The 19,456-nt window shown below is 38.5% G+C and overlaps 1 protein-coding gene across 6 annotated transcripts in view; it reads left to right on the top strand.

Moving 5' to 3' along the window:
- C22H3orf67 (chromosome 22 C3orf67 homolog) overlaps positions 1–19,456 on the top strand; it is a 267,751-nt gene that overhangs the window by 218,237 nt on the left and 30,058 nt on the right. The window contains exon 16 of one of the 6 annotated variants that reach the window (XM_027523122.1): positions 1,181–1,221. The exons of the other annotated variants lie outside the window; for them this stretch is intronic. Coding sequence (XP_027378923.1) covers positions 1,181–1,214 — 34 coding nt within the window. The 3' untranslated portion in view covers positions 1,215–1,221. Of the gene's footprint in view, positions 1–1,180; positions 1,222–19,456 lie in introns of those variants that run through there. 6 annotated transcript variants of the gene reach the window in all.

The raw sequence follows: 19,456 nt of genomic DNA, 5'->3' as shown, positions 1-19,456 counted from the left end.
GATGCCGGGCTGGATGAAGCACAAGCTGGAATCAAGATTGCCAGGAGAAATATCAATAACCTCAGCTATGCAGATGACACCACCCTTATGGCAGAAAGTGAAGAATTGAAGAGCCTCTTTTTTTTTTTTTTTTTAAACTTTACAATATTGTGTTAGTTTTGCCAAATATCGAAATGAATCTACCACAGGTATACCCGAGTTCCCCATCCTGAACCCTCCACCCTCCTCCCTCCCCTCCCCTCCCTCTGGGTCGTCCCAGTGCACCAGCCCCAAGCATCCAGTACCGTGTATCGAACCTGGACTAGCGACTTGTTTCATACATGATATTATACATGCTTCAATGCTATTCTCCCAAATCTCCCCACCCTCTCCCTCTCCCACAGAGTCCATAAGACTGATCTATACATCGGTGTCTCTTTTGCTGTCTCATACACAGGGTTATTGTTACCATCTTTCTAAATTCCATATATATGCATTAGTATACTGTATTGGTGTTTTTCTTTCTGGCTTACTTCACTCTGTATAATAGGTTCCAGTTTCATCCATCTCATTAGAACTGATTCAAATGTATTCTTTTTAATGGCTGAGTAATACTCCATTGTGTATATGTACCACAGCTTTCTTATCCATTCATCTGCTGATGGGCATCTAGGTTGCTTCCATGTCCTGGCTATTATAAACAGTGCTGCGATGAACATTGGGGTACACGTGTCTCTTTCCCTTCTGGTTTCCTCAGTGTGTATGCCCAGCAGTGGGATTGCTGGGTCATAAGGCAGTTCTATTTCTAGTTTTTTAAGGAATCTCCACCCTGTTCTCCATAGTGGCTGTACTAGTTTGCATTCCCACCAACAGTGTAAGAGAGTTCCCTTTTCTCCACACCCTCTCCAGCATTTATTGCTTGTAGACTTATGGATTGCAGCCATTCTGACTGGCGTGAAATGGTACCTCATAGTGGTTTTGATTTGCATTTCTCTGATAATGAGTGATGTTGAGCATCTTTTCATGTGTTTGTTAGCCATCTGTATGTCTTCTTTGGAGAAATGTCTATTTAGTTCTTTGGCCCATTTTTTGATTGGGTCATTTATTTTTCTGGAGTTGAGCTATAGGAGTTGCTTGTATATTTTTGAGATTAGTTGTTTGTCCGTTGCTTCATTTGCTATTATTTTCTCCCATTCCGAAGGCTGCCTCTTGATATAAGTGAAAGAGGAGAGTGAAAAAGTTGGTGAGAAATAGATGAAAAAGCACCAAAGAATAGATGCTTTTGAACTGTGGTATTGGAGAAGACTCTTGGGAATCCCTTGGACTGCAAGAAGATACAACCAGCCCATCCTAAAGGAAATCTGTCCTGAGTATTCCTTGGAAGGACTGATGTTGAACCTGAAGCTCCAATACTTTGGCCACCTGATGCAAAGAACTGACTCACTTGAAAAGACCCTGATGCTGGGAAAGATTGAAGGCAGGAGGAGAAGGGTATGACAGAGGATGAGATGGTTGACTGGCATCACTGATGCGATGAACATGAGTTTGAATAAGCTCCAGGAGTTGGTGATCGACAGGGAGGCCTGGCGTGCTGCGATTCATGGGACTGCAAAGAGTTGGACATGACTGAGCAACTGAACTGAACTGAACTGATGTCAATGAAAATCATGATAAAAATGAAGGTCTCATTTTCAATAAAATCTGTGTAGCTTTCAATTAAACAGTGATGTTTGTGCTAATGAAACCCTGTCTTTGAAGGGGGCAATTCATCCTTAAACTACTGGATGTATGGCCTTTTCTTCCTTCCTTCCTTTTTTCCCCCTGTGATATCTTTTTCTGTACATCACAGGTTTGGAGATGGAAAGTGAGAATCTATTCACTGGCCACTAGCGTTGCAAGAAAATTCCATTTTGGTCAGTACTTTAACTTAGTGAAGGGTGCAGTTACTTTGTATTTTACCATTTGCCCTCTTCTGACCTCTTTCACAGTACTTTTATTGAAACCTGAAATTGCCTGCCTTTTGGAAATACTAGTAAGTCACATTAAGAGTCCAGAAAGTCTTAGTTTCTTCTGCTGAAATAATAGAAGAAATGGGAAACAAACAAGAACAACCACCATGTGACATTCTCTCAATTTGCTTGTAATCTTCTAAATTTCAGTGCTAGCAAAAAAGAAAGATGCAGCAAGGCATACAGTAAATGAAGATATTATGTATTAGAGAAGGAATGAATCTGTCACTTTGACGGATTGTAAGGCAAAGAGCAGATTAACAGATTACTCATAGTCAGAAGGCAGCTCAGCGTGAAAAATGTGCAGGAAATGATAAGTGTGGGTTTGTGCTGATTTAATGATATTTTTAAACTACAATAACACTCTGGTAGTATAATATAATAAAGCACTTTCCTTGCATTTTTAAATCATCAACATATTTCCAGTTTGACCTTAAAAACATTTTGAACTGTTCTCTATTAAAATATGTAGCTTTCAAATTAGAAAAAAAAAAATACCATCTAAAATATCACAGCAACAGCCTTACAGGAAATATTATTGGCTTTTAAAATCAGTTCTTTCTTAAACTAGCATTTGTAATGCAAATTTTAATTATGTTTTAAGCACACTAACACCACATGCCCTTTCTCTTTGGGCATTTAAATCACTTAACAACAAATTGTTTTCTTCTAACAGCCATTTCCAGTGAAACACTTTGTAGATGCCACTACCAAGTGTGGCCTTCGTATTTTCATTGCAGGTTTTTAGTTCTGCGATTAAGATCATGACGTACTTATGAATAAACCTATTAATTTGTCCACAGATAGAAGATAAAAGTAGTTCAAATTTGCACTGAATGCTCTTGAATCATAGCAAGAAATAAGATGAATTACCTGCTTTATTTTGTATTATTACAAATATTTCTCAGAAAGCAGAACTTTTTAAGAGGTTTGTACTTTTATATAAAAAAAAATTGAGATTTGAATAACATACCTTAGTTAATTTGACAAGGATGAACTGCCATTGTCAAGAATTTTCAGAGTAAAATTTCTATAATGCACCTAAATGGTTTTTACTCTAATATCATCATCTTCAAAGCCTAATATAAAACTTGATTTGTTTCCTATTATCTTCTCTCAGCTCAGCAATGATAACTTTTAACATAATTAGGTATAGTGTAACTTGTAAGGGAAATGTTATATTTTCTGTCTAAGCACTTGTATCTAACCCAACTGCAAATAAATATACTAATATTGCATGCCCAGTGCTTCAATCCCAGACATAATTATGACTCACATTATGTTTTACATACATGTGAAGTGAAAGTTGCTCAGTCATGTCCGACTCTTTGTGACCCCATGGACTATACAGTCCATGGAATTCCCCAGGCCAGAGTACTGGAGTGGGTAGCCTATCCCTTCTCCAGCAGATCTTCCTGACCCAGGAATTGAACCAGGCTTTCCTGCATTGCAGGCAGATTCTTTACCAACTGAGTTATCAGGGAAGCCCCTCTACATATATTCAGTTCAGTTCAGTCGCTCAGTCGTGTCCAACTCTTTGTGACCCCATGGACCGTAACACACCAGGCCTCCCTGTCCATCACCAACTCCCCGAGCTTACCCAAACTCATGTCCATTGAGTCCGTGATGCCATCCAACCATCTCATCCTCTGTCGTCCCCTTCTCCTCCTGCCCTCAATCTCTCCCAACATCAGGGTCTTTTCAAATGAGTCAGCTCTTTGCATCAGGTGGCCAAAGTATTGGAGTTTCAGGTTCAACATCAGTCCTTCCAAGGAATACTCAGGACAGATTTCCTTTAGGATGGGCTGATTCAATCTACTTGCAGTCCAAGGGACTCCCAAGAGTCTTCTCCAACACCACAGTTCAAAACCATCCATGCTTTGGCACGCAGCTTTCTTTATAGTCCAACTCTCACATCTATACATGACTACTGGAAAAACCATAGCCTTGACTAGACAGACCCTTGTTGGCAAAGTAATGTCTCTGCTTTTTAATATGCTGTCTACGTTGGTTACAACTTTCCTTCCAAGGAGTAAGCGTCTTTTAATTTCATGGCTGCAGTGATTTTGGAGCCCAGAAAAATAAAGTCAGCCACTGTTTCCACTGTTACCCCATCTATTTGCTATGAAGTGATGGGACCAGATGCCATGATCTTAGTTTTCTGAATGCTGAGCTTTAAGCCAATTTTTTCACTCTCCTCATTCACTTTCATCAAGAGGCTCTTTAGTTCTTCACTTTCTGCCATAAGGGTGGTGTCATCTGCATATCTGAGAGTTCCAGAAAAACATCTATTTGTGCTTTATTGACTATGCCAAAACCTTTGACTGTGTGGATCACAATAAACTGTGGAAAATTCTGAAAGAGATGGGAATACCAGACCACCTGACCTGCCTCTTGAGAAATCTGTATGCAGGTCAGAAAGCAACAGGTAGAACTGGACATGAAATAACAGACTGGTTCCAGATAGGAAAAGGAGTACCTCAAGACTATATATTGTCACCCTGCTTGTTTAACTTATATGCAGAGTACATATAAGTACATATAAGTATCCAACGCTGGGCTGGATGAAGCACAAGCTGGAATTAGGATTGTCAGGAGAAATATCAATAACCTCAGATATGCATATGACACCTTTATATATATATAGGGAAGACCTTTATTCAGCATGTTTTGTACATTTCTCCTCTTCTCAAATATTAATACTCTCAACTTGGGCTAAGTTAAAAAGCTAATGTAAGAAGTAGTATTCTTCTTGGTATAAATTCTGAAGTTTGTTCAGCGACAGATATGTGCATGATTTCTGGCCTCCTTGCATGTGCATGGTCTGTAGTGGTTACTAACGCCGTTTGCCAGATAGTCCCAGCTCTCCTAGTCCCAAACACATTGTTGGATTGCACTTCTAAGTCCACTTCGTTTTGTGTGGAGCCAATTAGCCTAAATAGTTCTAGCCAATGAATTGTGAGCAAGGTGACTTATGTTATTATTTGGGTAGAACATTTTATTGTTTTCTCCAGAGTTTTCTTTTCCTCTGACAACTACCAGAAACATTCATAATGGTGGTTGTTTTGTCAGCCTGGTTGCTAATGACTGTGAATAAAGAGTTCTCTTGCTTATCTGTTATGGACATTTAACATGAGCAAAAAATAAACCTTTGTTGTTTTAAGCCGTTGAGATTTGGGGGGTGCTTTGTTATCAAGAATAACCTAGCCTTATTCTGACTGACACAGTTGGTAAATATGACATTGAATACATTTTGTCACTGGAAATACGGGATTTCATATATTTTCATATTTGAAGATTTAGGAACTTGTTAAAATTGTAGAGATCAGTTATGATTCATTGACATAGAGTAGAATATGTGGTTTTAGGAAGTGATACAGTGTACTGGTCAAAAGTACAGTGAATGGAATGAAAATGCCAGCTCTGTATCTTTATGAAATTATTTCTCTAAACCTCAATTAGTTTATCTAAAAAGATAGAGGTTATATTTTAATGTCTAACTTTGTAGTGCCATTGTCAGGATTAAATGAGATAATATGAATAAGGAGTTTTAGGCGGCATCTGGCACAGATATTTTCATTAAATGGTAGAAAGTGATTGTAGTGATAGTAGGGATATTATTAGGTTGTTAGGAATACAGTTGCTTTGTTCGTAGTGTTGCTTCCTAAGCCCCTCTTTACTTTGCATTCCAGGATGTCTAGCTCTAGGTGAGTGATCACACCATCGTGATTATCTTGGTCGTGAAAATCTTTTTCGTACAGTTCTTCTGTGTATTCTTGCCACCTCTTCTTAATATCTTCTGCTCCTGTTAGGTCCATACCATTTCTGTCCTTTATCAAGCCCATCTTTGCATGAAATGTTCCCTTGGTATCTCTAATTTTCTTGAAGAGATCTCTAGTCTTTCCCATTCTATTGTTTTCCTCTATTTCTTTGCACTGATCACTGAGGAAGGCTTTCTTATCTCTCCTTGCTATTCTTTGGAACTCTGCATTCAAATGGGTATATCTTTCCTTTTCTCCTTTGCTTTTCACTTCCCTTCTTTTCACAGCTATTTGTAAGGCCTCCTCAGATAGCCATTTTGCTTTTTTGAATTTATTTTTCTTGGGGATGGTCTTGATTCCTGTCTCCTGTACAGTGTTACAAACCTCCGTCCATAGTTCATCAGGCACTCTGTCTGTCAGATCTAGTCTCTTAAGTCTATTTCTTACTTCCACTGGATAGTCATAAGGGATTTGATTTAGGTCATACCTGAATGATCTACTGGTTTTTTCCACTTTCTTCAATTTCAGTCTGAATTTGGCAATAGGAGTTCATGATCTGAGCCACAGTCAGCTCCCGGTCTTGTTTTTGCTGACTCTATACAGCTTCTCCATCTTTGGCTGCAAAGAATATAATCAGTCTGATTTTGGTGTTGACCATCTGGTGATATCCATGTGTAGAGTCTTCTCTTGTGTTGTTGGAAGAGGGTGTTTGCTATGACCAGTGCATTCTCTTGACAGAACTCTATGAGCCTTTGCCCTGCTTCATTCTGTACTCCAAGGCCAAATTTGCCTGTTACTCCAGGTGTTTCTTGACTTCCTACTTTTGCATTCCAGTCCCCTTAATGAAAAGGGCACCTGTGTGTATTAGTGTAGCTTGAATCATTTTCTAGTACCCATATCCCTCTGGTGGCTTGTCTTTGGTCACCTTAAACTATCACCGTCTTTTCCCTAGACCATTGATATAGTTTCCTAAGTGGACTGTCAGTATCCACATGTGCTTTTTCACCACAACACATACTCATTCCCTATAGAGTGGTCAGAGTAACCTTTTCTAAGCACAGATCTGACTGTGACACCCCCATATTTAAACCCTTCGATTACGTTTCATTGTCCATAGGGTAAAGACAATACTCTAGATCCTTGTCCCATGCCTACTGTGCCAGTCTTACTTGGCACCATTTTCCCTCTGGCAATTTTGCTTCAGCCTCACTGACCTCCTTTCCTTTTCTCATGTTTACCTGCGTCAGGGTCTTTGCCCATTGTTCCATCTTCCTAGAATATTTTCTCCTATTTTGCCTTCTACCTTACCTGGTTAATACCTTTCCATATATTAGATTTTGTTTCAAGTGACACTTCGCCTAAGGAGCCCTCAAGTCCCTATCCCTGTTTTATCATAGCACCATTTAACTTCACAGAACTTACATATTTTTGTGATTATCTGACTGATTTTAGTGTCACCATCCACACTGAGACACTAAAAGGGTAGTAACTCTATTTTTGCCCATCATTGCATTTCATAGCAGTATCTGACACAGAACTGGATCTTGGTAAATACTTGTAAAAGAGATACTGCTGTCTAAACTACCCTTAACTATCAAGATCATTTTTAATCTCAGCTCTGTCATCAGTCTATGACACACACATCTGTGTGTGTGAGTGTGTGTGTGTGTGTGTGCATGCTCGCATGTTAGTAGGTCAGTCATGTCCAACTCTTTGCAACCCCTTGGACTGTAGCCTGCCAGGCTCCTCTGTCCATGGAATTCTCCTGGCGAGAATACTAGAGTGGGCTGCCATACCCTTCCCCAGGGGATCTTCCCAACCCGTAGATCTCCTGCATTGCAGACAGATCTTTACCATCTGAGCCACCAGGGAAGCCCCAACCTATTCTGTCTCAGCTCAATGTTTTCCATAATTTTGAAAATTACATTCACTGACCCAGCAGAACATTTATTACAGATATATGTTATATATGTACAAAATATGTACAAAAATAGATCATAGCTGAATATAAAGTCCTTTAGTCCTCCATTAAAGAACTTCTACCAGCTTAATATTGATCAGCAGCTGATTAAAATGATATGATTATAGGGGAAGAAAAAGATCCTTTTTTCCTCTACACCCCTAGGTTCTGCAGTGGGCCCTAAAAATTAAACTGACAAAAGACAGATTTACAAAAGAAAAGCATACAAACTTTATTTATGTGTGCTTTACACATACACATGGGAGAAACTCAGTAATGAGTAAAACTCAAAGCGGGGATTCAAACTTGGAACTTATCTAGCATCTTAACACAGAAAAATAAATCTGTAGACAAGTAACAAAACAAAGGAAAAGGGGTTTAAGCTTTAGAAATAGTAAACTATGTGAGAGTAAATAGATGGGGGAACTAATGGAAGATAAGGGTTGTTTTAGTAAAATTTGTTATGTAGATTCCTGTCTGTACTCTGTGTGGCCTGATAAGAGTTTCTCGTGATTAAATCATACCCTTACCAGTAAGGGCACCTTCCTCACAGTCAATTTCTGCCTACTTTTGAGGGTAATGAAAGAGGTCAGAGAACACCTCCTGAATCTATTATTTCTCAAGTGTCTTCAGCTCAAAATAATCAATATGCCAAAACAACACCTTTTGGGTGGTGTGTTAGGAACCACTATATGATGAATCTAAAGTATTTAAATTTACGAACAGGCCGATATCATCATGCTTTTGATGCCTGGTAATTCAGTCACTAGCGTGTGATTTCTAGGATGTTATGATTCACACCCACTATCTCCCCTCCTTTGTCCATAGCGGACATTACATTGCTAGTGGATCACAATCCTCTTGCCCCTGGGCCTCACCGTAAACTTAAATTCCTTCTTAATAAGGTACCCCAAACAATGCTATCACTCAGAATTAGCATGTGATTTATGATCCATTTGTCTCCTTTTAGCTAGAATTTCCATTATTCATTTAGTCAGCTCGATTATCAAATGGAATTTATTCCTAGTTTTATGTGACACTCCCTAACTCTGAAATTATTACCATACCACTATCCCCTACTTTAAAAGTCATCCATCTTCTATAAAATTTTCCTTGACTGAAGTGAGATTAGGACTGCTTTTCCTCCACAACCCTAACTCCGTTCTCCACATCAACCATAATGAAAATCCTGCGACGTTAAATGACAGGCACGATATATTTTTAAATTAATTAACATGAATTCTGCCTGTGGCAATGGCAGGCTTGGTTGTTTCACACTGAACTTCCTTCTGAGAACAACCAGAAAAGCCAAAATATGAGAATCATCTGATTGAAGCCACTGGCAAACCTCCAAGGCAGTGAGAATTTATGGAGCCCTGCTCCAAAAAAGAAGGGAAGCCAGGAAAGGCAAACCTGCATGTTGTGACACTTTTCTCAGAAAGTATTCCACTTCAGTAAGTAGTCGCTGAGAGGCTGGAGAGCTGAACATAGCCTCCGACAGTCTCATGGGCTTGGGGGACAAAAATTGGAGGCTCCAAAGTGCCACACCCTAGACAGCAAAATTAACCAAAAATAGACCAGTTCTCTGGAGGACTCAAGACACATTTATTTTGAACCATTCTAATCACTGATAGCTCTCTGACCGCATGCTGATTGCCTACCAGAGGCAAAGCAATCACACCTAGAGGAAGAAAACAACTGAAATAGAATGTGAGTCACATATATAATTTAAAATTTCCCAGTAACCCATTTAAAGTTTAAAAACAGGTAAAATTAAGTTTAGTAATGTATTTTATTTGGCCCAGTGTATCCAAAATATGGGGCTTCCCAGGTGGCTCAGTGGTAAGGAATCTACTTGCTAATGCAGGAGACCTGGGTTCGATCCCTGGGTTGGGAAGATCCCTTGGAGGTGGAAATGACAACCCACTCCAGTATCCTTGCCTGTAAAACCCCATGAACAGAGGAGCCTGGCAGGCTATAGTCCATTGGGTCACAAAGATCCAGACACAACTGAAATGACTTAGCACACATGCACGCACTCGTCCGAAATATTATTAACATCTTTTGAACATGTAATTGTAGATGAGATCTTTTTTTTTTTTTCCTACCAGCTTGTGTTTGAGTAATGGGATTAGGTGGCTATGAATTAATTGCAGCAGATTAACAGGAGAAAAGGTTTATTACACATACATGTGAAAGCATTCAATAAGTAGTTCTCTGAATAGCCAGAGTAAGGGTTTATATATAAACTTAATAAGGGGGATTTGGGAGTGGGTAGGACTTCAGTGGGAAAGGACAGAAGATTCTGATAAGGCTCTGTTTACACAGTTTTAGTAGCTTAAGGTCAGATGCCATCCTTAACTGGGGAGTACCAGAGTTAGGGGTTTGTAGCATCTGACTCTTGAAAAGCTCTGTGTTAGTCAGATAAGGGAAAATCATAAAAGATTTATTTCTGCATCTGTCCATATGTTTTCAGTTTAAAGGAGTCTTTATGCCTATCTGGTTGGTTGCTGCTCTCTTCAAAATCAGTATAAAATATTGTATTAATGAGATATCTTACAATCAGTTTTTCATATAAAGTCCTTGAAATCCAGTGTTTGTTTAATATTCATAGCACATTTCAATTCAGACTAGCTCCATCTCAAGTGCTCAGTTATAGAGGGCAATTTCAAAGAATAGGTTCATGACCTTGAAATAGGAAAAGATTTTATAAACAGGTCTCAAATTTCAGTAATCATAAAGGAAAAATTGATAAATTGGACTCTATTAAAAGTAGGAACTTATTAAAGGATACTACTTAAGAGATAAAATGGCATGCTACAGAGTGGAAGAAGACATTGCCAATAGAGGAAGGACTCCAAAATATATATGTCTAGAGTATATGAAGAGCCACAAATCAGTAAAAGGCAATTCAAAAGAAAGCAGAAACGGCCAAGAGACTTGAACAGGCATTTCACAAAAGAAGATATCCAAATAGCCAGTAAACATAGGAAAACGTGCACAAAAAACTCATTAAAAAATCAGAAAAATGCAAATTAAAATACACTGTGGTTCCACTATATCCTATCACAATGACTTGGGATAGACAATATTGGTGATTTTGGTCAGTATACCCAGCAACTGGAACTCAATACTGCAGGTGGGAGTACAAATTGGTACAACTACCTTGGAAAACTATTTTGACAGTATCTCTTTAAGCTGAACATACCATATCCTTCTACCCAGCAGTTACCTCCTAGATATACAGCCAGGAGAAAGCATACATATGTGTACCCAGAGACACGCATAAATAATGAGGACATAATCAGACCCCCAGAATTGATAGAAAGGTTGCTTTAAAGTGAAAACATTTGAGCTTCAGAGATACAGAAAGAAGTCTTATCTGAACTTTCCTTATCAGACTGAAGCAGAGCCTCCTGAAAATACAGCTGCCATTAAGGTGTCTTGAAGACAAACTGCCCATTTCCAATAGCATCAAAAAACTCAGTAGAACCTTCCATACTTGCGCACTGAAGCCCTAACACCCACCACACCCAACACTCCTGCAAACTTTGTCAAATTGGCTTATAAACTTTCATCTCTGGCTATTTAATGATTTACTTATTGAGAAACTCTCATGTACACATGTGAATAAACTTTGTCTTTTCTCCTGCTGATCTGACTGTTAATTTGCAGAAATCCCACCACTTGACCCGAGTTGGAACAGGAAACTTTTCAACATAGACACATTCATGATAGCCTCAAATTGGAAATGACTCAGTCTCCTTCAACAGTAGAAGGCATAAGTAAACTGTCATATACAATAGAATACTATTTATGCTCAAAACCACCAGTGAGTTTTACAAATACACTTTTCAGGGAAAAAAGCTAGACAGCTGAGGCATACATATTGCATGATTTCATTCCTACAAAGTTCAAAAACAGGCCTATTAATTGGTAGTTTTAGAAATCACCATCTGAGCTACTTTAGGGGAGCAGGAAGTGTAATTAGGAAAAGGAGGGAAGCCTCTATTCTTGGCCCAGCTGATGGTTATAGTAACTTTCAGGTCATTCATTGAGCTGCACATTTATTATTTGTGCACTTTTCTGTGTGTATGTTGTATTTAATAAGATAATTTATTGCTAAGAACCATTAGTGTAATTCTTAATCTGATAATAGTCAGTTTGCTCTTTCTGGTATTTGAGTGTTTCTGTACCTTCCATCCTTTCTGATGTTCAAGTGTTTCTGTATCTTCCTGCTAAGCTTACAGTTTAGCATGTAAGCTTTCTATGGAACAAGGACCATCTTTAGGTTGAATAGAAACTGGGGTAACACCATGAGTAATAATAATGGTGATAATGGTAGCTTGGTGACAGTAAAGAATTATCACCCTCCTTGACAAGTCCAATTTATGCATTAGAATGGTCCCAGCCACAAAAGAAATCTGATTATTTCCTCCCTATGTTTTAAAAATAGCATCTTACCATCATATTTGATCAAAAGTCCGTTTATCACCCAGATCAGCATCCTATCATAATATTTTTTATTAACCGAAATGTTACAATTAATACACCCTGCAACTACTGGAAAATAAATTGAGTCAACTTAAGATTCTGTCAGCTTTTTCCAGTTCTTTATTTTCTTGTGCAGCCACCCAACACTGAGGGAAAATTAAATTGTCACTCACTTCACAAAGCCTTCTTTTTAGCATATCATTGTTTTATTTGACTAGTGAACATAAAGGAATAACCAAACTTTGAAAAGAAAATGGAAATCAGTACATAAATATGGCATCTGATAATCTGACACACTTAATGATGAAAATGATACCCTGTAGTTATTCTTTACAAAAGCCCAGAGAGCTAAATTAGAGCATTAAATTAAACCCCACCTACTCTTTCTGCACCATTAAGTCCCAATCATTCTGTAGAAAGGTTTAGATGGTTTTATTTTGTATTCTAATTTTAAGGCAATTATTCTCTAGTTAAAGTTAGGAAAGGCTGCAAAGTTTTATGCTGTTGATTTGCACAAAGGGCTTAGTTACAAAGCACTTTAACACATAGTTGTGTTATGACTCTCTAAAAGGTGTTATATAAAGTTGAGAGTGACTCTTTTTCTGTAATTTCAAATAACAATAGCTACTAACGCTATTACTATTACTACATCTATCACTATTCACTCCATTTCTGTAGCAGGCGCTAAGTGGTGAGAGTTTCCATATGCTGTATTACTTTATTTAATCCCTACCACAGCATGGTGTTGTCAGTCCTATAATTCCAATATTCCAGGTGAGGTGACAGAGGCACAGGGTTTAACCCCAAATTTGCAAAGCTAAAAGGAAATTTAAGGTCAAAGCAAAATCTGTGCAGTTTAAATTGCGTGCTCTGTTGGTACCCCTAATAGATGTGTCACCCCTAATGCTGAACACTACACCCAGTTGTCAGTGCGTTTTCCACGTGGATTAAATAAATGTTCATCCAGAAATGCAGCATAGGAACATGTTAGTGTTCCATTCAGTGACCAACCAAGCCTTGCTGGTTTTAGAGAATCAATCCTAGAAGTTGAAGTGGTCGGTCTAAAAGAATGCATTTTTTTCTATTTGATTCCCATTGCTTCCCCTTTACTCCTTGCACAGTGCTCTGCACATGAAAATGCCTGTGGATTCTTAGCAGTAGGATTTCCCTTGTAAACAGTTTAAATGTGAATTTAATTTGTTCATCTGAGAAGCCTAGTATGGTTAGAAATATCCATCTCTGAGAAATGGCTCCAAATCAGATATTCTGTGGTTCTCGATCTCCTTGTGCATTTGGAATCAATCCATATGCAATAGGTTGGAGTTTTCATGAAACCTAGCACCTTAACTCTATGCTAGAGCTGTTAGTATGAAATACTCATTAAATCTTCATTGTAAAAATTTTAATAGCATTTTTTGCTATCTGTAGGAGAGAAAATACTTTTTCCCTCTACCCTCCCAAGTTCTCCTGCAAATTAGACTGACAAAAGACAAACTAACAAAACAAACAGGAAAGCAAACCAACAAGAGCTTCCTAACACTTACGTAGTGTACGTACACATGGAAGAACTCATCGATGGAACTCAGAGGAGTGGTTAGAACTTTGGCTTCACAGCATCTTAACCAAAGAACAATAAATTTTTTAGCAAAGTGGTAAGACAAAGAAAAGAAACTTTGAGACTCTCAGATAGCAAATTGTGGGAGGGTAAATATATGGGGAAACTAATGGAAGGGAGGGCTAGTTAGTAAAGTTTGTTACATCTTAATAGATTTCCTCTGGTGCCACCTCTGATTAGAGTCTAGAGTTGTCTCCAATGATTAAAATCATCCTACCCATCCTGGAAGAAATGGGGTGAGTAGATTTTTTCTTCTGTCTGTTTCTTCTCATTGCTTCCAGGTCAAGATAATCATTATGTCAAATTGGCATATTTTAGGATTTACTGAACTCCTTCACTTCTTTATGAATATATAATATATATTCTTTTTCTATATATATATGTATTTTTTACAATGTATATATATATATATATATTGTCTCCACCCCTAACTGTAAGCTCCATGTAAGCATGGACTGTGGCTTTGTCACCACTCTGTTGTCAACACCTACAAGTGAGGTTTATGGCATTCAGATATTTTGAATGTCCCCCAAAGATAAGGTAAATCTGTTATTTGAAGAGACAGTTGTTTGCTCTGCATCTTCAAAGATGTTTATTTGTAATGAAAAAATCCTCATTCTATGTGTATCCTTCTGCTGTAAAATAATATTCAAACTTCCCATAGAAATAGGTTCTGAAGGACTTCTTGAAAAACACCATAACCTTTCACAGTTTTGCGCTGCCTTTTTTTTTTTTTTTTCCTGTTTGGAAAATAAACTCAATAGATGTCATTCACCTGTACATGTTTGGTGAACTTGAGTCAGGACCCTCCTCATAAACCCAACAAAAGCCCAAAAGTAAACTCTAGCCCACCCTGGGTCTCAAGCCTGTCCCGAGACTGGGAGTGAAGGAAGGTTTATATCCCAAAGCACATGATGAGAGTTGCCCATAGGAAAGAAAAGCTAGGTTCTCAGAAGAGATCGGAGAAGGCAATGGCACCCCACTCCAATACTCTTGCCTGGAAAATCCCATGGACGGAGGAGCCTGGTAGGCTGCAGTCCATGGGATCGCTGAGGGTCGGACACGACTGAGCGACTTCACTTTCACTTTTCACTTTCATGCATTGGAGAAGGAAATGGCAAACCACTCCAGTGTTCTTGCCTGGAGAATCCCAGGGACAGGGGAGCCTGGTGGGCTGCCGTCTCTGGGGTCGCACAGAGTCGGACACGACTGAAGTGACTTAGCAGCAGCAGCAGCAGCAGCAGCAGCAGCAGAAGAGATAGCAGAAAAGTGTGTTCTGCCAACCAAAATCAAAACTATGATTATACGTACTAATGGGTAGACTTTAGCTCTTCCACCAGCTCGCTCTGTACATTTTCCCTCCATGCCCTATGTACTCTTTCCTTTCCATTTCTCTTCAAGAAAATGGGAATGGGAATGATAGTAAGAGGACTTTGAATTATTTTCAATATAATTTTTAGGGAAGTCACTGACATATCTCCATAACAAACCTATTTTGGTAAAATTATACATGACAAATATAATATCTGATTGCCACACACTAGTTAGCAGCATTTAGCAGTATTACTAAATTTCAAGCACAGAAAAAGAGAATTTTACCCTCCCCCCAAAAAAATTGAGAATTACTGTTTTAACAGATAAAACTCCAGACTGCATTGCAAAGATCTGCCACACAAAATCTAATCATCATTTTATAACTATACTACTACGGTTTTTAAGAGCAAGAAACAAACCATTAATAAGGCAATCTTGCATGAGACATTTAAATTGACTTCATGCAAATAAAATAAGCAAATTGAATTTTCCAATTTACTCATTAGGCACTATATAGATGCATTTTGCATTCGCATCTTAAAAATGTAATAAGAGAAATTTCATCTCTGTGTGTCGCATGTGTCTGTTCCTGCTGAATTCCATACCAACTTGGATGATATTAAACAGAGAAATCTCACATCACTTCTTTTGTCTTTATTTTATTAGTATGTGGTCTTTCCAGGAGGTTGATTTTTTTTTTGTCTTAATTGAAGCATTCTGAAGTTTCTACACATTTCTATTTATATGAAACTTCTGGCATGAAAGTATCAAGGGAAAAAATTGAAATATTCATTCCCATGGTCCTCATCATAAGAAAGAAAGTTTTCACTGTTTCCTGACCTGACTTTGAGTATTTAGGGAAAATGCTCAATTTGTAGCTTTTAGCTAATGGCACTACAATGTCACACTCTCTGTTTAACATTCAGCTTTGTTAATCAAGAAAACCAGATTGGCTCTCTGCATGTTGATTAAATTGATTACAGCTGTAGGCCTTGATAGCATTTTTTTCAAGTTTCTCTAATTAATCAGACAATGCTTGATTAGTTTTTTCTGGTTTGAGGAGATAAACTGACTTCCTTGAGAATTTTCACCCCAAAATTATTCCCCTCCAACAAAAGGTAAAGGATAAGTGAGTCACTGCTTAGTTTTCCATGACGTTAAGACCTTTTATCTTCCAGTAACTAAAAAAAGAAAAGAAACTCTTTGAAAAGCTGATTAAAACATAATTTTAAATTTCTTTTCACACACTCCCATGACTATATCTCCTAAAATGAGAAGAGGCTATGTGTTCTCTCTGAGCTCTAAGCCAGGCCTCCCCTCTGTGGTAGAGCATCTTTTGATTTTTCCATTGTAACTATTCTTTGTCAGGTGGTATCAGTGAATTGTCAGACCTGACATTGCTGATGTCAGCCAGGAACCATTTTGCTTTCATACCCAGGCTAGTGGATGATGTGTTAAAAATAATAAGCCACCACCTATTTTTTTTAGTCATATCTATAGCATTAAAGCTGCTGTTCTTTATGCAAATGAAATCTTGACAATTTCCAGGAACTTTACCAACATTTATAAAGACCCAAAACGTTCTGCTTTCATCGCTGAAGTTGATATTTCCAATGGGGAAGGCTGCTAGGATCAGCTCAGATGGTGTGTGTTGGCATGAGGAAGGCACCCCATTTTCTTCCCTCCTCCTCCATTGGTTGAGAGACCAATTGAGACTTTTGTTTCCAGTAAGCACCTGTCAACCTAAAGCACTTTTTGGTAGATATTTTTAAGCTGTGTTTCAGAGGAGTTTTCTTATAGATGCCATCAAATTGGAAGCTACTGAAGAACAAGAATCTGCCTTTAAAAAGAAAAGTAATTTAAAAAAAATTCAGCCAAAGTAGAAAAATAGTTATGAGAAATAAGTCTTACTCTTCCATCCCCAACTTCACATTCCTCCTCGCAGATTAACAGTTTCTTGTGCACCTTTCAGAAACTTTCTATGCATATATAAGAAAATATGTTTTGTTTATGTGTTTTTTCATACTGTTCTGGAATCAAGATTGCAGGGAGAAATATCAGTAATCTCAGATATCCAGATGACACCACCCTGATGGCAGAAAGTGAAGAGGAATTAAAGAGCCTCTTGATGAAGGTGAAAGAGGACAGTGAAAAACTGGCTTAAAACTCAGCATTCAAAAAACAAAAATTATGGCATCCGGTCCTATCACTTCACAGCAAATAGATGGGGAAACAATGGAAACAGTGACAGACTTTATTTTCTTGGGCTCCAAAATCACTGTAGATGGTGACTGCAGCCATCAAATTAAAAGATGCTTGCTCCTTGGAAGAAAAGCTATGATCAACCTAGACAGCATATTAAAAAGGAGAGACATTACTTTGCCTACAGAGGTCTGTATAGTCATAGCTGTGGTTTTTCCAGTTGTCATGAATGTGAGAGCTGAATGATGATAAAGGCTGCTGCTGCTGCTACTAAATCACTTCAGTCGTGTCCAACTCTGTGCGACCCCAGAGACGGCAGCCCACCAGGCTCCCCTGTCCCTGGGATTCTCCAGGCAAGAATACTGGAGTGAGTTGCCATTTCCTTCTCCAATGCATGAAAGTGAAAAGTGAAAGTGAAGTCGTTCAGTCGTGTCCGACTCTGAGCGACCCCATGGACTGCAGCCTACCAGGCTCCTCCGTCCATGGGATTTTCCAGGCAAGAGTACTGGAGTGGGGTGCCATTGCCTTCTCCGTGATAAAGGCTGAGCACCAAAGAATTGATGCTTTTGAAATATGGTGCTAAAGAAGACTGTTGAGAGTCCCTTGAACTGCAAGGAGATCCAACCAGTCAATCCTAAAGGAAATCAGCCCCGACTATTCCTTGAAAGGACTGTGCTGAAGCTGAAACTCTAATACTTTGGCCACCTAATGCGAAGAGCTGACTCACTAAAGAAGACCCTGATGCTGGGAAAGATTGAAGGCAGTTGGAGAAGGGAACAACAGAGGATGAGATGGTTGGATGGTATCACAGACTCAATGGACATGAGTTTGAGCAAATTCTGGGAGATGGTGAAGGACAGTGAAGTGTGGCGTGCTGTAGTCCATGAGGTTGCAAAGCATCGGACACCACTCAGCAACTGAACAACAACAACAATGGATTTTTTGACATAAATGGGATAAAACTGTGTACTCTTCTATAATACAACTTGATTTTTAGATTTTTACTGAATAGGTTTTTTAACCTCTTTCTAAATTTTCACATGACAATCAAAACATTCTTCATTAGCCGCTGGATATTATTTAATTGTTTGGATATATCATAATATTTTCAGCAAGTTCTCTGCTTCTAGACGTTTCAGGGGTTTCCAGCTTTTTGTTACTGTAAACAATGCTATAGTAAATATCCTCACACACATATCTTTATGAGCTTGGGCAAATATATGTTTACAATAAGTTTTTTTTTTTTCATTTTATTTAATTTTAAATAGTTATTTATTTTTGACTGCTCTGCATCTTCATTGCTTTGCACAGGCTTTCTCTAGTTGTGGCAAGTTGGGGTAGTCTTCAGTTGCAGCGTGTAGGCTTCTCTGGTTGTGGAATATGGGCTCCAAAGCACACCAGCTTCAGTAGTTGTGGTCCACGGGCTTATTTACCCTGAGGCATGTGGAATCCTTCCAGAACAGGAATGAAACTCATGTGTCTTGCACTGGCAGGTGGATTCTTAACCACTGGACCACCAGGGAAGTCCTACAGTAACTAGCTTCTAACAGTGAAATTACTTGGTCAAAGGTAATTTTGATAGGTATTACCAAATTGTTCACTAATTTACATCCCTTCAGCTCATACTGAGTATCATCAAACTTTAGGACTTTTGCCAAGCTGTTATGTGTCAATAGTATCTCATTTTAATTTGCATTTCTATAGCCATATACATGGCCAAGTATCTTCCCCTATCTGGAGGAGACAGGAGCATTTCTATCTTTTCTTCTCACTTGCCTATTCATGTCTTTGACTACTTCCCTGTCTTGTATTTGTTCAGTATCCTCATATATCCAATACACTGTTGGGCACAAGGATACTCAATAACTATTTGAATTTAACTTATATAACATATGGGACACACAGAAAGAAGCTAGAACTTTCCTTGTTAGAGTGTTAAGATCCTTGAAGTATACTGCCATTTCTAGAGACCTTCACTCTCACAGGATTACAAAAACAAGATATATTCCTGGGAGATTGCTGTGTATTACAACAGCAGATGGATACAGTGGAAAGTGAATTTTGTCAAGGGGAAGGTTCTGTGTTCCTCATATGTGTTTTGAAACACATGTGAACTAAACTT

Source organism: Bos indicus x Bos taurus, chromosome 22 (assembly GCF_003369695.1).
Source record: "Bos indicus x Bos taurus breed Angus x Brahman F1 hybrid chromosome 22, Bos_hybrid_MaternalHap_v2.0, whole genome shotgun sequence".
NCBI classification, from domain to species: Eukaryota; Metazoa; Chordata; class Mammalia; order Artiodactyla; family Bovidae; genus Bos; species Bos indicus x Bos taurus.
Note: the sequence above shows the minus strand (reverse complement) of the source record. Positions and strands in the feature narration are given on the sequence as shown.